At 37.3% G+C, this 24,314-nt stretch overlaps 1 protein-coding gene across 1 annotated transcript; it reads left to right on the top strand.

Annotated features, from left to right (window-relative positions):
- The first annotated feature begins 399 nt into the window (after window positions 1–399).
- LOC149172741 (uncharacterized) lies at window positions 400–3,531 on the top strand. Its single transcript, XM_089426443.1, has 2 exons — window positions 400–2,929; window positions 3,197–3,531. The coding sequence occupies exons 1-2, from the start codon at window positions 400–402 to the stop codon at window positions 3,529–3,531; spliced, it is 2,865 nt and encodes a 954-aa protein (XP_089282569.1).
- The last annotated feature ends 20,783 nt before the right edge of the window (window positions 3,532–24,314 follow it).

The raw sequence follows: 24,314 nt of genomic DNA, 5'->3' as shown, positions 1-24,314 counted from the left end.
TCCAACCAGAAACTCGTCCAATTTGTATTTGATGATTAGTCAAGTGACAAACATTTCTTTGGTATGTAATGTCTCCTTTAATTTGATTTGGATTTTTAATTCGCATCTTTGCGTTAACAGAGGGAATTCTGGAATCTTTTTAGGATTTTTAATTCGCATCTTATGACTTAGGAATTCGTGAATTACTTGACCATATGAACGGCAGGGACTGTAATTCTATATATCAGGTGGTATGCTTGCAGGTTAAAAATAACGCGTTTATGCAATGACACAGGTGTTGATATGTATGGATTTTGACCGTGATTCCATAGTTGTAGTGCAGTGAGAATTAACATTATTGCCATAGTTGAGAGCCATAGCAGATTGATTCAGCGCAACATATTATTGCCATCGTTCAACATGAGGTTGCAAATATTTGTTTTCCTTGTGAATGCTTTGTTTCTATACCCATCTGCTGCTCATATCTCCAATTCTTCATTCCATAGAGATTCCACAGTGCTGATTTCAATGAAAGCGGCAATGGTTGACAGGAATCATCTGTTAGATAGCTGGAGAGCTTCCAATCACACCACCCATTGCTCATGGACTGGCGTCCAATGTGACCATATTGGCCGAGTAGTGGCTCTAAATCTCTCTGCGATGACTCTTTCAGGCCCGTTCCCGAGTCAGATCACAAATCTACCAGCCCTCCGTTTGCTGAATCTCTCCAATAACATGTTCACTGGCAGCCTTCCTTCCAACATGTCAAAATTGAGGAACTTAGAGGTCCTCGATGTCTATTACAACAATATGTCAGGGATATTGCCCCCGGATTTGCAGCATCTCGTGAAGCTCAGGCATCTTTCCCTTGCAGGAAATTACTTCTCGGGCAACATTCCTTGTGAGTATGGGAAACTGAAGAATGTAGAGTATCTTTCATTGCGTACAAATGATTTAAGTGGAAGAATACCGCGGGAGCTTGGCAATCTGGGAAACTTAAAAGCGCTTGATTTGGGATTCAACAATCTAATCGATGGTGGGATTCCTCGTGAGATAGGAAATTTGAGCAAGCTTATATGCCTCAGTATGGATAATTGTGGTCTTAGCGGTGCAATTCCTTCGGAGCTTGGCGGTCTGAAAAGTCTGCATGCAATTTTTTTGTATAGAAATAACCTCAGTGGCCCTATCCCCCCTGAGCTAGGCCATCTTCGGAGGTTAAAATCCATGGATCTATGCAAGAACAATCTCTCTGGAGAAATACCCTTGGAACTCAGGAACCTAAAAGAGTTGAGACTGTTGAATCTGTTTGGGAACAGACTACATGGTGGTATTCCATCCTTCATTGGGGACTGGCCAGATCTGCAGATTTTGCGTCTTTGGCAGAACAATTTCACAGGTCCCTTGCCTGAGCAACTGGGCGTAAGTGGAAAGCTTCAAGAAGTGGATGTTTCTTCCAACAAACTGACTGGTTCCATCCCTCCGAATCTCTGCAACGGTGGAAAACTCCAGTCATTGATGATATTCGATAATTTATTCGTCGGCCCCATTCCTGAGTCTCTGGGCACGTGCAATTCTCTCGATAGGGTCCGCATGGATCAAAATCGTTTGAATGGTTCGATACCTGCGGGCTTGCTATATTTATCCAGGCTGACTACGATCCAACTGCACAGCAATTATCTTAGTGGGAGCATACCAGAGGAAATTAATAATGTATCGTCCATGCTAAAGCTAATGAAAATTTCCAATAACAGGCTGAATGGCTCTCTTCCTTCATCTATCGGTAAATTATCTTCTTTGCAGACACTTTTGATCAGTGAAAATCAATTAACAGGTAATATTCCGCCAGAGATTGGCCAACTGAAGAATATTTCTATAATCCATATGAGTAACAACAGGTTTTCTGGTATGATTCCTAAGGAAATTAGCAAGTGTAGTGTTTTGCTAGACATTGATCTTAGCCGGAACGAGTTAGCTGGTCCCATCCCAGTGGAAATCACCAGGATGCCCAATCTGAACTCTCTCAATGTATCAAGAAATCACTTAAACGAGAGCATCCCTACAGAATTTGAGAACATGCCTAACTTGAGCTCTGCGGATTTCTCTTACAATAACTTTTCGGGCCGTGTTCCAGAGGGTCTGTCTTCCTTATTTGATGCGAGATATTTTGCAGGGAATCCGTGTTTATGCGGACCACGCTTGCGACCTTGCAGTTCTTTCATCAAAGGACCGACCGTCCGTGAACACATCAAGCTTGGACTTCTTCTAGGCCTGTTAGCACTCGGACTTTTCTTGTGCTTACTGGCGTTGGCAATCGGAGTTGTCATAATTAAGGTCAGATCCGTCAAAAAAGAAGGCGATGCCATGTCCTGGAAGATGACGGCCTTCCAAAAACTGAACTTTGGAAGCGATGACATCTTAGAATGCTTAAAAGAAGAGAATGTCATCGGCAGAGGAGGGGCGGGAGTTGTGTACAGAGGCATGATGCCCAGTGGCGAACAAGTCGCAGTGAAGAAACTTGTGGGGATTAATGGAAGAGGCTCTTCAAATGATCATGGATTCTCTGCAGAGATCAGGACTCTGGGGAAAATCCGCCACCGACACGTAGTTAAATTGCTGGGGTTTTGCTCCAACCATGAAACTAATCTTCTGGTGTATGAATACATGCCTAATGGAAGCCTGGGAGAGCTACTTCATGGAAACAATGGCCAACCTCTGGCCGATTGGAATACGAGATACAAAATTGCATTGGAAGCTGCCAAGGGTTTGTGTTATCTCCACCATGATTGTCGTCCGCTTATCCTCCATCGCGATGTGAAATCCAACAATATTCTTGTGGATGCCAACTTTGAAGCCCATGTTGCAGATTTTGGGCTAGCCAAGTTCCTGCAACATTCTGGCGCTTCCGAATACATGTCTTCCGTTGCAGGCACCTTTGGCTACATAGCACCAGGTAAACTAGCATTCGAATTTTAGTTTTCTGGTTTTCAATAATCTACACGTAGAGTAGAAGTATACATCTACTGTGAAGGCGTGCAACTATTTGATATTTGATATGATTATGGATTAAATCCAGTGAAGGAAGGATAATGAAACTAGAGATTGATATTATTATTAAGAGAAGGATTATGACTTGTTATTGGATTTGATATCCTTTTTTTGGTGGTTTTTAATGAAGTATTGATTTCATCACTGCCATTTCCTTTGACGTTCAAACCAGAGTACGTGTACACTTTGAAAGTGGACGAGAAAAGCGATGTATACAGCTTCGGTGTGGTTCTTCTTGAACTTGTTACGGGAAAGAAGTCAGTAGGCGATTGTGAATTTGAAGAGGGCATGAACATCGCAGGGTGGGCGAAGATGATAACTAAATCCGCCAAAGAAGAAGTTTGGAGAATTATAGATCCAAGGCTCTTCAATGTTCGTATGGAGGAAGCTATGCATATATTCTTCGTGGCCCTCCTCTGCATAAAGAAGCAAAGTGTGCGCAGACCCACCATGCGCGAGGTTGTTCATCTGCTTACATATCTTCCAAAGTCTAACGCCTCACATTAATTTTCTAGTTTCTATAATCCGAGGGAAAGGAATCGGATAAGTCAAACTACGTTGTTCGCAAGCGTGGGGTCGATGCAATGTCTGTGTTCTAATGGTTTGTTGATTTTGTGATTTATAACGAGTTCGCTTCAAATTTGTGTTTATGATCCGTCCAGGCGCTTATGAAGTTCTGGAATAAATATTTGTATTGATTAGTCTCGCAGGTATCAACAACAGATCTATATAACCTTGCTGCGTAGATCTTAGATTCTTCTTTGTAAAAACTTGTTATAAAATAAGGATAAGCCATCGGTATATAGTTGATTGAATAAATATTTGCATGATTGAGAAAAATCTTAGCAATGCATTTGAAATTCCAAGCCACCCACTGGTATATAAGTGATTGAATAAATATTTGCATTATGGAGAATAATCTTAGCAATGCATTGATTTCCATTTGAAATGCCAAGCCCCCCATCGGTATGTAAGTGATGGAATAAATATTTGCATTATTGAGAATAATCTTAGCAATGCATTGATTTCCATTTGAAATGCCAAGCCATGGCTAGCTTGGCTCTTGTGCATGTTAATTGTTTTTCCATGTTTTCTCAATGAGTTTTTACTTATTCCATTGCTCATTCTTTGCGGCCTTGAGTTTTTGTTTGTTCTGGTCATCATATCTTTTAAGTGCTCCTGCAAGCCATTTTGTTGGTATTTGTTGGCCCACATTTATGAGCTTTGGCAGGAGGACCATCACTCTTTCCCCTTTCCAATTTTTTTAATTGGAAATTCCTATTTCCGCGGACAATGACTTAACGATGTGACGCATCTGGCTCCATGGTGCATTAAGCACAAGCTGTTATTTCCCTTTTTTACTCCAAGCTGATTTTCTGAGAAAAACCATGATGGGACCCTCTAGGTATCAAGAGTCTTTATTGGGCGTCGACTTCATCCATGATCTCGTTTCCTTTTTTGATTGTGTTTTATTTCTAGTTTTTTCTTTGGATTCTCATCAATTCTATCTTTATAACCTCTTTTTTCTTATAGTTCTCTATACCTTCTCTTCTCTCATGTATCTAGAGGTGTATTTTTCTAGTTACCTCCAACTTCTCCTTTTGCTCTCTAATTTACCCACTTGGTTGCCTTCTCCCCACTGCTACTCTCTTAACTACACCGCTATTTCTCACCTTTTGCTATTTGCTCCTCTTTCCTTATGTGGCCTCCCTCTCTTCACCACCTACTTCCCCTCTTTTCCTTTGACCCCTTCTCCTTGTGTTGTTACTTCCCCATGCCCCATCAACATGAACATGTCCACATATCATATGATGCAGTAATATTGCTTCTATGATTATTTAGTAATTATACAAATATAGTAAAACAACATAAATTTGTGTGGGAATATTTTTAATTTTCAATTGATAATATTGTGATGATTAAATTTTATTGAAATTAAATTTTCTTTATTTAAGATTGAAAAATACAAAAAAAAAATATTTAAATTTTAGATCTGTATTTAAAAAAATAATAAAAATTATAAAAATTATAAAAAAATTATTTAAATTTTATATCTGTATTTAAAAAAATAATAAAAATTATAATAAAAATATAAAATTTCAAAATTAGGAAAAATTGTAAAATTTAAAAATACAATTTTAAAAAAATTATTAAAATAATATATTACATTAAAAGTGAAAAATTAAATGTCAAACTTTAAAACAACTGATCAAATTTAATATTGAAGTGTAAAAAATGTACAAAGAAAATCATAAATAAATAAAAAAATCAAACTTAATAATATTTTTTTTTTAATAATAATTTTTTAAATCTAAATCTTTATTTTTGAAAATCTAAATCTTAATATAAAAAGCAATTTTGATAAAGCGAATTAAATTTTATAAAATAAATACACTATTATTCACGATCAAACCTCTATTCTCCTTTAAAGAGCATCCTTCTCAAATATCGCAATTTCTCATTCATTTAATAATCTTAAGCAAAGTCGTGAGCCCTCAAAGTGGTATCTTCCCTTGCATTCTATTTTCCTTTGTGTCCACCTTTTCCCCTTTCACATAACATTTTTCATTATTTCACAATACAACTTGGCCAAAGTGTGAATAGTTATCACTTATTGTCAACAACATAATTTACTACACCTTCACCAAGTACTGACTTCCTCGCTTACGTAAATCTTTGTTCCTAAAATGAATTTCTTATATATATTATCTAGAATTAAAGTTTCTTTTGGTGTTCGAATAAGACTTAATACTATTTATAACTAGTTATTATATTTTCTTTCTTATATATAAATAAATAGATGAATCACCTAAAACTTAAATACATGATTAAAAGTTTAAAATTATTTTAAGAAATTTCATTATATAATTTTTCTATGTTTATCTACATTTAGAATAGTTACTTAAATAATAATAAAATATACATATTATTTTTGTTTTGTAGATTAAAATTTTTTTATTAATTTGAAAAGATATTGGATTTGATAAAAAGAAAGATCTTTGCTCTCCCAACCTCAACCAGACCATATTTGTTGTCCAGGAGAGCAATGCAAAATCTAAACAAAATGCACCAAGATTTACAAAAGGACCATAAATTAGCTGGGAAGAGAGCCCAAAAAACACATAAAACATATAGATTGCCAACTAACATCAGAGGACTGGAGGATCATTTGGTGCTTTACCAACACCTGGAGGAACAAGATGATCAAAATCCTGATGGGCGTAGAACTCCACATCAGCCAGAGTCATCTAAGTGGTCATTTGTGTGCCTCTTAACACGTTGCAAAGAAGCCAAGTGATCAAGGATGTCCATTGATTTTGTTGAAGATCATTTAGGAATGCAATGACTTCATTCTAGTTGTGAAGGTGTTGTCCACCCATGTCCTCCAACATAATTAAGATAAGTTGAATTTGCAAGTCCAAGGACTCCAAAGTGGCAGGTTGGACCACATGGCTAGGGGATTGGGCCTGGAAATGTTCGCAAATGTCAACCAAATCCACTCGCGTGACCCCTGTATCTTTTTCGCACTCGGCTAGTCATCTCTAGCCCCCGACAGACCACGAGGCCCTAATCCTCGCTAAGCATGTCCCCTCTGCCTAAACATGTCAAATCTCACACCCAAGCACCCACTTTAAGGAAACTCTATTTTAATTGACCTGGGCTTTACCGTCTAAGTCTGCGGTGGAGGAAAGGTGCCATCATTCCAACCAGGCTGCACAACCACCACCTTAAACCAACAAAAATTCTCTAGCTCAACTAGTGCACCAAGGCCACCCCTAAGCAGAGGCCACCCAAACCAAGGAAGGCTCTCACGCACCGAAGACCCACACATAATCATTTCCCAGCCTATAAATGCTGAGAGCTAGGCCCGTCTTGGCTAGATGCATACTCCAAACTCAAAATTCACTTGAAAGAGAGTAAATGGAGCACAACCAAAATGCACTGCCATGAAAAGGGATCAGAAAAGACAAATGTAGACCAAAAAGCCCAAAAAGATTATCAATATCCTTTCCTGTGACCCTAGGGCCATCCAATTGTCGCACACCTCAAACCAGAAAGTCGCTTCAATTCACGTCAGCTCGGAGAATCAACTACTAGAGAAGATTGTTAGTGCCTTGGCTCAAGGGTTGTAGATGAAGCAACATGTACCATAGATGAAGAAACACTCAACTCCCAAACCTCCAACAATAACTACCCAAAATTGAAGTTCTTATATAAGAGAGCGTACATAGGGTGATAATGCATGCATACTCTATGATGTTTGTACCACTGGCACTATATCCCATAATCAGAAGGCGAAAAATAACAAATTGAAAGGCATCATCCTTATAACATGCAACAACCTTCTCGAGGATTCAAAAGCAATCTGAAAGCTATCCTAACCACTTCTCTCATGCCAAACAATTGACCTTCACATGGAATTACTCCCTATCGGTCCTCATTGTGGATTTCAAAGTCCTCCACACTAATCGGGGCTATGAAATAATTTATATAAAGCTACATCATGATCATATCCAAAAAATGTCTTAACATCTCACCTAATCACTATCTATTAAACACCCCCTGAATAAAATAAAAGTATTATATTAAAAGATATTACATAACTAAAAACATTTAAATAAGATTAAAAACGTTAAAACAATTTAAAAAATAAAATAAAAAACAATTTAATAAAAAACTTAAAAAATTAAATTAATTTGAAAATAGAAAAATATAGATATCCTTTATAACATAAAATAAATAAATAAAAATTATTTATTTAAAAATTAAAATATATTTTAATGCATATATATTTATTTTATTATTTACTTAATCCTATAAACAACGTGGTATCGACATACCTCTGTTCTTAATTAAATATTATCATTATAATATGGGAAGCGTAAATTTTAAAATGAAATGATTTTTTTGGGAAAAATTTGAATTTGAAAAAATTAAATTATTAATATTTTTAAATATATAATAAAGCTAGAATTATACATAAGATTATTATTTTTTTTCAGTATATTTATTAAATTATTATAAAGTCCATTATTTTTCTTGAGAATGATAACTATTTCAATAATTAAAATAATATAAAGGAAATTCATTTTTATAAATAAAAAAACCTAAAATATATAATTTTAATAATTAAATTTAAATTTATAAAATAAAATAAATTTACATATTTACTATATTCTCATAAAAAACAATCAATTTATTCCATTCAACTAAATAGCTAATATATGTTCTTTCTATATAAATTATATATTTTTTTCAATAAAAAGTAATCTTCCTCATGTCATTTCTATATAATTTTATCCGAATCCAATGCAGTGTAAGGGAAAACTATTGGAATTCAGGATGGCAATAATAGAAATTAGACGGATCTTCACTAATATCTACTATATTAGATATTGAGGTTTCAGTCATTCAGACAGTCAGCGGCGCAAGTTAATATTTTATTCGAATGTTGTGCATGTAGGGTAAAACTATTGGAATTCAGCGTCGTAATAATAGAAGTTTGAAGGATCTTCAATAATATTTGTTATATTATATTAAGCTTCGGATCATTCGCAATCATAGAAAATTCACATTTTCGGTTTTAAAAAATTGAAAAGTAGGGTTTCGTTTTGATGTAAATAAATAATATTTTTCTGATCTTTGCGTTTAAATTCACATTAGCAAATCTATCTGTACAACATCCCTTCCTTGGCACTTCACATTGGATGACCATAAGTGACACCTCTACAAGTGCTCCTGCATCATGTCCCTGCGTAAGACTGCCATGCTCCATGTCTCCAACTTGATGTCCATGACTAAGTTGCCCATGTAGTCCAACCATGTAGACTCATCACAACAATCGGTCATTCTCATTCAAGTCTGTAATCTTCGGTCTAGTGAACTCGGTCGCCCAACCATATCCTCATCACGAGTCCCTTTCTTCATAGCTCTCCCACTGAAGGTTCCACCAAGACTTGTTCTTGGTCTCGGCCATGAGAAGTCCACCCAAGTATCAGCATATCCAAGTGTGTGCCCTTCTCCAATGTGTCCATGAGTCATGCCGGGCACTTAGCCAATTCTCCATGTGGCTAAAGCATGACTCAATCCTCTGCAATGATCATCATGTTCCTCCCTTGTCACGAGCCTTTGTACCTTCTACCATAAGGTCACAAACAACCCCAACAAGTCCTGCAACAGTCAACAATCCTTGCTTCTCCATACAAGGTCTCATCATAGACATCCATGGTAAGATCCTCCCTAGCATCGACAAACTAATTTTGCTCTTCCCTGCATTTGGTCCATCTACCAAATGCTCACGTGAAACACAAGTATTAATAGTACTTACGTCACCATCATGAGGCCCCTCCATATGAGTGTCCTCATCCATCCATGTCTGCACACTGCACGATCCTGATCCAACTTGATCAATCTCAAGTTCATCCTCCATCATTGTTATGTCTGCAACATCCTCAATCATCATGGCTTCCTCTTCCTTGTCGGCACATTCTGCAACTTCATCCTCCTCCATTGTCCAACCAAGTTGAAGAAGTTCGCCTTCAACATTCTTTTCCAAGACATCAAGCTTCTCTCGAATCCAGGGATTCTCTTCTTTCATCCGCTTCAACCTGTATAAGGTAAGCAGAAGCTTCCCTCCACATTCTTCCAACGCTGCCATGCCTTGTTGTTCAGCTTGGTCCCAACACTAAGCTTCACCTCTGGTAAGCCTGTTTCACCATTCACCTGAATCACCCTGATATTCCACCTGTCAACTGCAAAACTTGAACTTCCTTCAAGTCTTTGGTCTTCGTAGAATCAACTCCTTCATTCAGTTCACCAAGTTTCCTGCAAAACTTGGACCAGCTCCGATACCACCTGTCACGAAGTGAAAGTGTGTATCAGCTTCAATGCTTCAACACCAACACCAGCTCCCCGACACTAGCTCTGATACCACCTGTCACGCCCCTATACCTGCGGTAGTCTTTCAACCGCTTATAGCGAGGTGCGGCACTACCAATCGTTTTCTTTTCACTAATACTTACGATTGTAGACTACGCCTAACATTCGATACTTAGTTTTATTTTCGTTACCAAGTATTATTTTTATCCTTTATACAAGTGAAAGCCCATAACATTCACATAAACAACATTATACAAGATAAATGCACAACACTCTAAAGGGAGGGGCAACTCCCTGCAATATGAGTCTGCCCGAATCAATATATTATACAATCTTCAATGTTACAAAGCTTTACAAGTTAAATCTTGGGAAACCCCAAATTTACACTTAGCCAATTTTCAACATCGGAAAACTCGGTTGCCCAGCTCGTCAGCACCTCCGCACGGTCGCCGCATGACTCATCAACCCTTCATTCACCTCGTTGCACGATCGTGTTGTTTGCCCAACTTGGGTGCGCCTGGTCGTAACCAAGTCGCCACACACAGGTGCCTCCACATGAGTCACACCTCCGTTCACAATCTCAACACTTCCTCGACTCCACCGTGCACACCTTCCGCATTTTCCTCTGCACGACGGGCGAGCGCTCACTCGAGCTGCCCAAGAACACATGCACAACCACCCAACCGCACAATTGCACACAACCGGGTGTTCACGCCTTCACCCATCCGCCTTCGAACAACCGGGCTTCCTCGCCTTCACCCGTGCACGCCTTGCACAACCGAGCGCCCACGCCTTACCCGTGCATGCCTTCTCTTCGACCGGCGGGCGCTCCTTGCCCAATGCCTTCGTTCACCCGATACACCCGTGCGTTCAACCCATGTAACCTCGCCCAAGACTTGGGCGCATCCGGCTACACTCAACCTGCACCTTGTATCCTTTGAACTGCGCCTTATTCCTTTGTTGAAGGTCGAAGATGTGATGATCAAATGAGCTCCACGCATCATTTACTTATACGAGTGGCAGGGCGAGTTAGGCTACCCAGCCGACTCATCCTCCACGCTATGACACACCCCTACTCATCGTAAATGCCTCTAAAACTCATGTCGGCCTTGCTCCAAGTATGGTTCGGTAGTGGGTACTCAATCCAAGCTCCTATGCATATAAAAACACATCGCTCTCCTTCCTTTGTGCGTATTTTTACTTGTCTCCACGCGCACATCAAGTCTAAGCTTGTTCATCACATTTCCCCAACCGCTCGTTTGCTGCCGAACGCGGTCGCATCTTGGGTGGAACTGCAAGTCCTAACACAAAAAGTGGAATTAACTAACTAAAGCCAAATGCACACCGCATGTAAACACTAGACTTAACTAATGCTAGCTAAGTGCACATCACATGCAAGAACTAGAGTGTAACTAAAGCTAATTAAGGCTAACTAAGTGCATGTACACCAACAACCCTTAAGCATAAATGCATGCCAACAACCCTTAAGCATAAATTCATAAAAAAGGGGAAAGAGGGGAAACTCAGTGGGAAGAAACCCCACCCCCTCTCCCTCCCCCTCCTCAAAATACAATGAAAAAGTAGAGAAAATACAATTGTCAGGCAGTTATGTGCTTCACCCCAAGACAATCTCGCAGAAATTGAAACTTATACTTAGTGAAGATGTCGGTAGTCTGCTTAGGACTAGGATAGTACTACAAATCAATGATCCCATCATGAATCAATTATCTAATAAAGTGCATGTGGATCTTGATATGTTTGGTCCGTTGTCACTGCACTCGATCTTTGAAAAACTTTAGTGTACTCTAATTATCACACCATATGACATTCATACGATGGACACTGATACCAAGCTTAGAAAGAAAATGTTGTAGCCAAATGACCTGAGAAGTGGCATCAATTGCTCCTATGTACTCGGCCTCTACTGATGATAAAGCAAAGACAACTTGCTTCTTGCTTGACCAATAAATTGGGCTAAATCCCAAACTCGGTACATAACTGGAGGTGGAGTTGCGATCCAAGGTAGTTGCTAACCCAACATGAATCTGTGAACCTGATGACATCCAAAGAATAGTTGGCTACATAATGGATCCCATAGGTGATTGTCCGCTGGACATATCAAATGATGCACTTTGTAGATTTCCGGTGTCACTCATGTGGCTCCTACGTGTATCCATAAATTACTCCTATGGCATATGAGAGATCAAGGTGGGAGCGAGTGAGATAAAGAAGACTCCCCACAAGTTGATAGTGCAATGTGCAATCAACCAATGGTGTGTCTTTGCCATTCTCAAGATTAATCCCCGATAAGAAAGGTGTGGTTGCTTGCTTGTAGTCACTTGTGTGAAATCATACCAAAATATCTCTAGCATAATTTGGTTGAGAAATTGTAATCCTAGAAACACTCTAATCGGTCTCCGGTCCAAGGAAAATATTTAGCAAACCCATATCTTCCATAGAAAACTGTTTATGCAATGAAGTTTTAATCTTAGCAATGGAAAAAATTGAACTACATGTTATCAAAAGATCATCTACGCAAAGTACTATGATGAACAAGGAGTCAATTTCTTCAACAAATAAACATTGGAATCTGATTTGCAGCATACAAAATTTTGAGATAGAAAATGGGAATCCATCTTTGCATACCGCGCTCTAGGTGTTTGCTTGACACCATAGAGAGACTTCTTTCGTTTACATAACATAGATGAATTTTGCACGTAACCCTAAGGTTGCTCCATGTAGATTTCCTCCTCAATATCAACATGAAGAAAGGCATTCTTCACATCCATATGATGCACCTCCCATCGTCTTGTTGCCGCAATGGAGAGAGCTAGCCAAATGGAATCCATTTTTTCGATTGAAAAAACATCCCATCATAGTCAGTACCATGTACCTACTAAAACAATTTTGCGACCAACCGAGCATTATATCAACTAACTTGTCCATCTCCTACTTTCTTGGTCTGGTAAACCCACTTGCACTTGACAAGTTTACGATTGGAAGGTAGCAGAACCAAGTCCCAAGTCTGGTTCTCAATGAGAGATGTGCATTCCTCATCCATAATTGCTTCTCATTTAGGATGCCCAACTATTTGTACATAATTATGTGGATCACATGCATGCATCATATAAGCATGCATAGCTCCATAGCTAAGATTCCCTGTGGGACTTCTTCAAATTGAGATCTAGTGGCAGGATCATCTAACAGATCACTCACTTGTGCCACTTGTTTGTTGAAGGTGGTCGAGAATATTCTGAACTACATGAGGAAGTATTATCTTGATGTTCAAAAAATAGTGGTCCAATAGGTGTCATAGGCAAAGGCTTATCTAGATCAGAGTTGTGATCTGAAGTGTTATCTGCATACTCATCCAGTAATAGCGAGGGAAACTTTGTAACAAGTTCATCTGGTGGTGCATGAGAAGCATATTCTTCAAGATTTATACTCGTTTCAATAAAGATCTCTTCAGTTTTTATATCGCAATTTGTACCCTTTCACTTCATAAGAATATCCAACAAACATGCATGCCTTTCTTTGAGGCTCCAAAGTCTCTCTCTTCTCTGTAGGAATACGGGCCCAAGCTCGAGATCTGAAAATGTGAAAATGTCTCACTTTAAGTTGCATGTCAGTCCAAGCCTAAAAAGGAATTTTTGTATCAACAAATTTATAAGGAGATCTAGTTTGGATGTATGAGGCACAATTGATAGCATCAATCCACAATTTTGATGGAAGAGATCTTGCATGCAACATGCGATTGGTCATCTGTTTCAAAGATCTATTCTTCTTTTTAGCCACCCTCTTTTTCTATGGAGTGTAAGGAACTATATGATGCAACTATATGCCTACTTCATTACAAATATTTTGGATATACTTGTTCACATATTCCTTCCCATTATCTGTGCGGAGGATCTTGATGCGTTGTCTAGACTGATTTTCCGCATGGGATTTGAAAATATTTAGATGCTAAAAAACTTCAGACTTGAGTTTGACGAAATAAACCCAAGTGAATCTCGTGTAATCATCTATAAATGACAACACAAATCTCGCTTTTCTCATTGAAGTTACTGGAAATAGACCCATGAGATCACTTTGTATAAGCTCCAAAGTTGAAGAGGCTATCCATGCATGCCCCTTCTCTAACTTGTCTTATGGATTCTTCCCAAGAGCATTTCCATTACAAATACGATTTGAAAATTCAATAGATAGCAATCCTTTAACCATCCCTTTCTTGCTAAGTTGTTGCATATATCGGAAATTCAAGTGCCCAAATCTCTCATGCCAAATCCTACTTTCTTCATTTGCATGCATAACTAGAAAAATAGAATATGACTGAGGAACGAAATCAAAAAATGTATATAGACAAGATTAATAATTTACCTTTCCTAATGAAATATTCAAGTTAGTTCCCATATAAAAAATGCTAACGGAATCCGGGGTAAATTACAATTTCCTTTTGGTGCCTGTGTGTCATATCTCATACACTAAAAGAAGATTCACAAAAATCCTTGGAATATGCAAGACATTCTCAAAACTTCCATCTTCAAATTGCACTCTTCTTTGTCCAGTTGCTTCAAGTGCAAAATTGTCCCCCATGAGAATAGGAGGACCCAAGTATGCATGTAGAGAAGAAAAAGATTCCTTTGAAGAAGCCATAGGGTGTGAATCTCTTGAATCAATGATCCATTCTTGTAGTGTAGAACTCAGGGAAATAAAAGCATGACCATTACCCCTTGTTTCTGATGATTTTTCGTTCGTATTCTCTTGGCACCTTTGAGAATGTGATGACCAACATTTTTTTATTGAAGAGTCTTTGTCATCAGATCAATAGTCTTTTGCATGCAATAGGATTCAGGATGATAACCTTTGTTACAATAAGGGCACTTGGAGTTTCCTTTCTTTCCCTTCTTACCTTTGGAGCTCGAAGAGTTATCTGGAGGTTTCATATTGGGCCTCCCTTTCTTGGATCTAGATCTCTTTCCTTTCCTTTTCCTTTAGATTGTTGATTTGGTTTCAAATTGGACTTTCCTTTTTCATGCATGGTAAGTGCATGTGCATTTCAAGACTTTAATGAACCCATCTTGATGACCTTATCTTATTGATGAATGAGAGACTCAATGATCAAGGAGGATCCTAAAAGGCCAAATTTTAGAGTCGTCAAAATGCAGTGAAACCAGTCTCAAATCAAAGAGATCATCGATCTGAATAGAATGATGCGAATGAAACCTCAAACCAACATTTTATGAAGAATTTATGGCCTGCTAACATTTTTCCAAAAAAAAAAAATTGGAGCCAGTGACACTTGGCAGGCTGACATCAGTAACACTTATGATGACGTCAGATGTACGGATGATTACGTCAATAGGGTGACGTGGCTATACGGTGAGAGGAGAGCCAATCGCAGAGTGACACGTGTTAGCTAAAATTAACATCCCAGTCAGCCATACGGGCCAATCAAGATGTGCCATGTGGTAGCCCAGTGAACATGCCAGATTTTTCCAAGGAGGCAACAATTTGGATAGGTTTGGTGTCCAGTGGAGTCAAATCTGTTGCTTACTTAAAATGTTTAATGACCCTTAAAAATGTCGGCAGGAAAAATGGCCTCTATGGCCTTATTAATTAAAAACAAAAAAAATTAATCGGCAGTCGGCAGGTGGTCAAACCCTGCCGGATGGACCGCCTCGGTTAACACATATATATCATATGACCTACCATAGAACCATGATCGGTTGGAATATTAAACAACAACCAATTCATATATATATATATATATATATATATATATATATATATATATATATATATATACAAAGAAAACAAACCAATGGTCGGTCTCGTGGGTCGATCACATGATCGCTGACCCACCAACCAGGGCAGTTACCATTGGGGCAAGTGGCCCGATATAGCCAAAGCGCCACATTCAAATATTTAAAGAAATCTTTTGCTGAGGGTCAGGGGATGGAGATCGTATCCGTGATTGCCGACGAAACCCTATGTGTGCACGACAGCCGAGGAGAGAATATTCCTTTGCATATTATAGGAATATTCCTGTGAAGGAATCTATGGGGAATCTAAAATATTTTCTAGAGCCCTAGAGGTCTAAAATATCTTTTGACATTAAAACCAGATTGCGTGTACACTTTGAAAGTGAATGAGAAAAGCGATGTATACAACTTCGATGTGTGTGGTTCTTCTTGAACTTGTTACAAGAAAGAAGTCAGTAGGCGATTGTGAATTTAAAGAGGGCATGAACATCACAAGGTGGGCAAAGATGATAACTAAATCTTCCAAAGAACAAGTTTGGAGGATTATAGATCCAAGGCTCTCCAATGTTTGTATGGAAGAAATTATGCATATATTCTTCGTGGCACTGCTCTATATAAAAAGGCAAAGTGTCTGCAGACCCACCATGTGCGAGGTGGTTCATCTGCTTACATATTTTCCAAAGTCTAACACTTCCGAGGGAAAGGAATCGAATAAGTCAAACTCCGTTGTTCCAAATTCTGGGGTCGATGAGATATCTGTCTTCGTGTGGTTTGTTGATTTTGTGATTTGCAGAGTGATTTCATCAGTATGAAAAATGTTAATAACAATTTTTCTTCAAATTTGTATTTATGATCCGTTACAAGAACTTGTTACTGTAACGCAAGGAATCCGTCCAGGCGCTTATGAAGTTCTGGAATAAATATTTTTATTGATTAGTCTCACAAGCATTAACAACAGATCTATATAATCTTGCTGCGTAGATCTTACATTTTTCTTTGTAAAAACTTATTATAAAATAAGGATAACCCATCGAGATATAAGTGATTGAATAAATATTTGCATTATTGAGAATAATCTCAGCAATGCATTGATTTCCATTTGAAATTCCAAGCCATGGCTAGCTTGGCTATTGTGCATGTTAGTTGTTTTTCCCTATTGTTTGCCACCTTTGTCAATGAGTTTTTACTTATTCCATTGCTCATTCTTTGCGAGCTTGAGTTTTTGTTTGTTCTGATCATCATATCCTTTAAGTGCCCTGCAAGCCATCTTGTGGGTATTGGTTGGCCCAGTTTTGTCAGCTTTGGCAGCACGAATACCATCACTCTTCCCCCTCTTTCCATTTTTTAATTGGAAATTCCTATTTCCATGGACAAAGACTTAACGATGTGACGCATCTGGCTCCATGGTGAATTAAGGACAAGTTGTTATTTCCCTTTTTACTCCAAGAGGATATTCTAAGAAAAACCATGATGGGACACTCTAGGCATCAAAGACTCTTTAGTGGGCGTCGACTTCATCCATGGTCTCATTCCTTTTTTAATTGTGTTTTATCTCTAGTCTCTTCTTTGGATTCTCATGTGTTTGAATTCTATCCTTATAGCCTCTTTTTTCTTAGAATACCTTCTCTATCCTCGTCCTATTATTCTCATGCATCTAGAGGTGTACTTTTCTAGTTACCTTCAACTTCTCCGCTTTGCCCTCTAATTTTCCCACTTGGTTGTCTTCTTCCCGCCCCTACTCTCTTAACTATATGGCTATCACCTCTTGCTATTTGCTCCTCTCTCCTTATTTGGCCTCGCTCTCTTCACCACCTACTTCCCCCTTTTCCTTTAACTTTCTGATCCTCTCCTTGTGTTGTTGCTTCCCCATGCCCTATCAACATGCACATATCCACACAGACGTGTGATGTAGTAATATTGTTTCTATCATTATTTAGCAATTATACAAATCCAATAATTATTTAGCAATTATACAAATGCAATAATTATTCAATAATTATACAAATGCAGTAATACAACATAAATATGTGGAGAAATATTTTTAATTTTCAATGGATAATCATGATTAAATTTTATTTTTGTAACATTAAAAAATACAAAGAACCAATTAAATCTTATTTTTATATTTAAAAAAATAATAAAAGTTATTAAAAATTATAATAAAAATATAAAATCTTATAATTAAGAAAAATAGGAAAATGCAAAAATACAACTTTAAAAAAGTTATTAAAATAATATATTACATTAAAAGTGAAAAATTGAATGTCAAACTTTAAAACAACTGATAATATTTAATATTGAAGTGTAAAAAAAAATTCTACAAAGAAAATCATAAGTACAAAAATAAATCCAACTTTAGATTTTAACTTTTTTTAATAATAATTTTTTAAAGTCTAGATCTTTATTTTTAAAAATCTAAATCTTAATATAAAATTCAATTTTGATAAAGCTAATTAAATTTTATAAAATAAATACAATTAAAGTTATTAATATATTTATTTTTTATTTATAATTAAACTAACTTTAAATCCTATAAGGGATTGTTTTTTCTGAAATCAACTTTTATGTAATGATTAGTCGTTATATGAAATCAAGCAAAGATAACATTATAAAATCATATATTACTTTAAATTGCAATTAAAAGTAATATATGATTTTATGTATTAAAAGTAATATATGATTTTATATATACTGTACCCAGGGCGATCTACGATATTGTCACAAGGACGATCTACTGCCACGAGGGTGAACTGCTAGACAATCTATTGCTAGTCTGCCCTCTACTGCTGGGCTAGGCAATCTACTACTAGATCTGGGGTTTTGTCTTCAGATCTAATGACTTGAGCATGATGGTGGTTGATGAGATTTGAACCATTGTGAGCGTGACGATCTTCGACGAAGTTTTCCACCCTGGGATGCTTGGCATCGATATTATTATTGGCACTGTAAATGAGTCTCACCTCGGTCTCCTGAGCTCTCTGCTTGGCGATTTGGACTTCATTAAACGACAGAGGGACAACATTGTAAGAAACACTTTGACTCTAATTCCAGATGGCTTCCAACTTCATGAAAATAGTTTTTGGCTCAGCTCCATCTGCCTATGGGGGCATGCTCCTGCCCATATCGTCAGTGAAGCTCCAACTCCCACTGTCCAGGTGGTCCAGGCCTCACTCGATGAGGCTTTGAAGTTTTCTGAAAGTGCCCTAATCTGCCGGTTCAATGGTTTTTGGCCACAGCTGACAACTCTCCATAGTTGGGTCTCGGAGGTATGGAAGCATGCCATTTCTGATGAAATTAATATCTATCCTTGTGCTAGGGGTTTCTTTATAGTGAATTTTGAAAACCCTGAAAGTAGACAATGTATTCTAGATTCTGGCCCTTGGTTTTTGGAAAAATCAGGCCTATTCATGAAGCCATGGAACCCATCATTCGATCCCTCAACAACAGTCATAACCTCAACACCTGTTTGGGTGAGATTTCCAAACTTACCCTTGCATCTCTGGAAGTTCTCCTCGCTAAAAGCAATTGGAAATGCAATTGGGAAATTTTACTATAGGTGCCCAGAAATAGAGGAATATGCAACAACCACCTACGCACGCATCTGTGTGGAAATGGACTTCAGCGTCGGATTCCCAGTTGAAATAAACCTAACAAGTAAAGAATATGTGTGGAACCAGAAAATCGATTATGAAAGTGTCCTCTTTAGATGTTGATCCTACTTTAAGACAGGCCATCTTGCCAAAAATTGCCCAAAAGCCTCCCAGAAAAATTATGCTGGAAAGAATCACCACAAATCTACATGGTGGGAAGGAGTACAAAAAGAACATTACACTGTCATCAAGGAAGAATACTCTCTAGAAAACTTTGAATCACAAGAAATCGGGCAAGAAAGAAACAACTCTCAAGACAAGCATGGGAAAGCCCTGCCCAACAGAAAAAAGTGAACTCACCCCTCAAGCATCAACAACTATGAGGATTCAAATACTGCACAAAATAAATATTCATTTAACAACAAAGCAGATCTCCCAGATCAAACTTCTTCCCCAACTATCTTCAAAAGGATGAACACAATAGATCGCGAAGCTAAGACACCAATGTCCCAAGAACTAGACGAGATGAAGGACATGCAAGATAACGGAAGTTGGAGGACCGCAGAGAAAAAAAAGAAAGCTACTACACCAATCTCGCCAGGAATGACGAGGAGCCAAACAATTAAGAACTAAGAAAATTATAGGTCCGATAGACCAATTTGGTCTCAGTGAACTTAACCACCACCACCATCATCATCAAATATATGATTTTATATATAAAATAAACGTAGGTGTATATATAAGGTTGGGTTACTTGTATTATATTATGTGAAAAGGTACAAGATAACAATATGGGTAGGGAAATCAAACCAATAAGGGAACATAAGTCTTTTTTTGGGTATATTATAATGGTTGTTGTTGTTGTTTTTTTTTTTTTTTTTTAGCATAATGTAGTAAAAATAGGTAAATATTGTTTTTATATTATTGTTTAGGATTGACGGATGTAGGACATTATATTATATTATTGTTTATGTTTATAATATAATAAATAAAGTAAAATAAAAAAGCTCAAAAAATATATGTTAGGTTGTAGGGGAATTTACTTAAATGGTTTCACATGGATTACTTTAGGCTTTTGATTTAGTGAACTTAATGCTACTGAGTGTTTGACCAATATGTTTATCTTCTTTTCTATATTGCTTATTTTCCTTTGTGCCTCATTTAATTATTGAAATATTTCATAGTTTCTCTTCAAACCTTTTTACGAAGACTTTTTCCATCAATTTTTCACTTGGTAATAAATTTCCACCACTTAGAGGTATCTAAATTGATATGATTCGGTGTAACCTATGTTCATGATCCAACCTCTTTTCTTGTTTAAAGAGATTCATTCTCAAATCCTACAATTTCTCATTCATTCAATTATCTTAAGCAAAGCCCTGAGCCCTCGAAGTGGTATCTTCCCTTGCATTCTATTTTCTCTTGTGTCCACCTCTTCCCCTTTCACATAACATTTTGCATTACTTCACAATACAACTTGGCCAAGTCTTAAAAGTTGTCATTTATTGTGAACAATGTAATTTACTACACATTCACCAAGCACCTCACTTCCTAGCCTCAGTAAATCTTTATTCCCAAGATGAATTTCTTCTAGATATTATATAGAATAAAAGTTTATTTTTGTGTTCGAGTAAGAATTAATACTATTTATAACTAGTTATGATATTTTCTTTCTTATATATAAATAAATAGATTAATCGCCTAAACCTTAAATACATGATTAAAATTTTAAAATTAATTTAAGAAATTTCATTATATAATTTTGCTAAGATTATCTACATTCAAGATAATTACTTAAATAATAATAAAACAAATATATTATGTTTTTTTCCACTCAAAAAAATCTATTAACCTGTCAAGATATTTCATTTGATATAAAGAAAGATATTTGCTCTCCCAGCCTCAACCGAACCATATTTGTTGGCTAGGAGAGCAATGCAAAATCTAAGGAAACTTCACCAGGATTTACAAAAGTACCATAAATTAGTCAGGTATATAGCCAAAAAAACACACAAAACAAACAAATAGCCAACCAACATCACAAGATTGGAGGAGAATTTGGTGTTTGACTAGTAGTCGGAGGAATAGGATGATAAAAATATTGATGGTCGTGGAACTCCACATCAACCAGAGTCATCTAAGTGGTCATTTGTGTGCCTTTGAACTCGCTACAAAGAATCCAAGAGATCAAGGATGTCCCATTGATTTTGTTGCAGATCATTGAAGAATGCAATGACTTCATTCTAGTTGTGAAGGTGTTGTCCACCCATGTACTCCAACATTGTCAAGATAAGTTGAATTTGCAAGTCCAGGGACAACAAAGTGTCAGGTTGGAGCACATGGACAAGGGAGTGGGTCTGATGATGTTCCAAAACATCAACCAAATCCACTCATCCGTACAGCTTTTCCCACACCTTCCTGGTCACCTCTACCCCGCAACAGACCACGGGGCTATACTCCTCGCTAGGCATGTCCCCTCTACCTCAAGATGTCAAAACTCGCACCCAAGAACCCACTCTAAGGACATTCTATTTTAATTGGCCTGGGATTGACTATCTAAGTTTGTTGTCAAGGAAAGACACCATCATTCCAACAAGACTACACAACCATCACCTTACACCAACAGGGGTTCCCTAGCTCAACTAGTGCACTAGGGCCACCCGTAAGCAGAGGTCACCAAAACAAAGGAAGACCCTCATGCACTGATGACCCACACAGAATCATTTTCCAACCTCCAAAAGTTGAGAGTCAGGCACATCTTTTTTTTATGCATACACCAAACCCAAAATTCACTTGAAAGTAAGTAAATGGAGCACAACCAAAATGCATTGCCACGAAAAGGGCTAGGAAAATACAAATGTAGACCAAAAAGCCCAGAAATATTACCACATTCCTTCCTTGTGACCTCAAGTCCATCCAATTATTCTGCACCTCGAACAAGAAGGCCACTTCAACTCCCGTTAGCTCAGACAACCAACTGTTGGAAAATAATGTTATTGACTTGGCTCAAGGTTCCAAATGAAGCAACATGTACCACAAGCAAAGAAACACTCAACTCCCTAACCTCCAACAACAACTACCCAAATTGAATTTCTTAGACAAGACAGCATGCGCAGGGTGATAATGCATGCATACTCTATGATGTTTGCACCACTGGGACTATATCCCATAACCGGAAGGAGAAAGAATAAAAAACGGTAAGGCACTATCCATATAACATGCAACAACTTTCTCGAGGGTTCACAACCCATTCGACGGTTATCCTAGCCACCTCTCTGATGTGAAACAATTTTCCTTCACATGGAATTACTCCCCGCCAGCCCTCATTGTGGATTTCAAAGTCCTCGACCCTGATCGGGTTATGAATATATATATATATATATATATATATATATATATATAACAAAAAAGCTACATCATGGTCATATCTAAGAAGTGTCATATCATATATCTATATATATATATATATATATATATATATATATATATATATATATATATATATAACAAAAAGGCTACATCATGGTCATATCTAAGAAGTGTCTTATCATATCATCCAATCACCGTCTATCCAAAACCCATGAACAAGATAAAAATATTATATTAAAAAAATATTACATAATTAAAATCATTTCAATAAAGTTGAAAACATTAAAACAATTTAATACAAAGCTTAAGACATTAAAATAATTATAAAAATAAAAAATATAGATAACCTTTATAACATAGGAAAAGAGAAAATAATTTATTTAAAAATTAAATTTTATTTTAATGCATATATATTTATTTAATTCAATATTTATCATTATAATATTGGAAGCTTAAATTTAAAAATGAAATGACTTTTTTTTGAAAATTTTAATTTGAAAAAAAATAAATTATTAATATTTTAAAATATATAATAAAGATAAAATTATATATAAAATTATATATATAATCATATATTTTTAAAAAATATATGCATCAAATTATTTTAAAGGTCTAATTTTTTTTGTCAGTCAAAAAACATGCATTATATTATCATAACATAAGTGTCAACAAAATACATCACCACTGCAACAAAATATAATGTCACAGGCTTAAGAGCTAGCACAAGGCTTGCTTTAAACAGTAAGGAGCCTGAAGAGAAGTCAAGACAACCAGTGTCTTTGGTTATTGTCGGAACAAAAAGAGAAAAAATACATATCTCGGAAATACACATTAAGGAGGGCGGTTGGGGGGAAACGCAGGAGGTACACCAAAGAAAGAAACATGTTCATGCGTATGATGATCTATGTGTTCCACCCGAGTCTCCAGGGCGCAGATATGGTCGTTTGTGTGCTAAAGCTGACATTGGATACCTTCTACAACGTCCAAGGACTCATTCTGCATATGTTGGAGTTCATTGATATAAGAAACCAATTCATTCATGTCATTGTATCTCTATTCCCTTAGTGTATCAATGTTGAGTTGGATGTTGTTCAGTTGGGCCACAATGGACTCCAAGTTGACTAGAGCTTCTATGTGGCCTGAGGAGTGACCTAGGGATATTTCTATGTCTGCATTGGAGTGGCAGTTCTCATTCAACCCAAAGTTCGAGTTGGGCTCTCCACGTTGTTGGGCCCCGAGCGAGCATGCCCTCGTTGTCGAGGCTTACAACCAACAACACCACCACAAGTCGCACTTTCACGGGGTGAATGCTACCTTCCGTAAGAACCACACCACACAATTCTGAATTGACTATACTAAAATGAAATTCCAATTACAATACCACAGCCCAAGAGCCCTAAGTCTTGAACACTAGCACCATAACCACAACCTGCAAAGAAGTAAGAAGGCACGCCCTTGGTCCTGGGGTCCGCTGAGCACAAACCGCTCTAGAGATGGCACCTGAAAATGCTCTCACCAACCAAATGACACTCTAGTGAATGTTCCTCGAACCCAAGATAGAGCCAAATTGAGGAAAGATTTGTGTCTTCTCCCAACACAAATGTTCCCTCCATGGAATGAAATGCTCCTTCACGCCATACAAAGAACTCTTTCCCCAGATCCCATGGCCAAGCTTTGAGCACGTGTCAGT

The sequence above is a fragment of the Pinus tabuliformis genome, chromosome 4_2 (genome assembly GCF_031772625.1).
Source record: "Pinus tabuliformis cultivar Carrire ecotype Pingquan chromosome 4_2, CPIR1, whole genome shotgun sequence".
Taxonomy (NCBI): Eukaryota; Viridiplantae; Streptophyta; class Pinopsida; order Pinales; family Pinaceae; genus Pinus; species Pinus tabuliformis.
The sequence above is the reverse complement of the archived record's forward strand: the minus strand, read 5'-3'. Positions and strand labels throughout refer to the sequence as shown.

Coding starts and splice junctions, on each gene's coding strand:
- LOC149172741 (XM_089426443.1), top strand. CDS start 400: ATGAGGTTGCAAATATTTGTTTTCCTTGTGAATGCTTTGTTTCTATAC. Junction 2,930..3,196: donor CTTTGGCTACATAGCACCAG/GTAAACTAGCAT, acceptor CGTTCAAACCAG/AGTACGTGTACACTTTGAAA.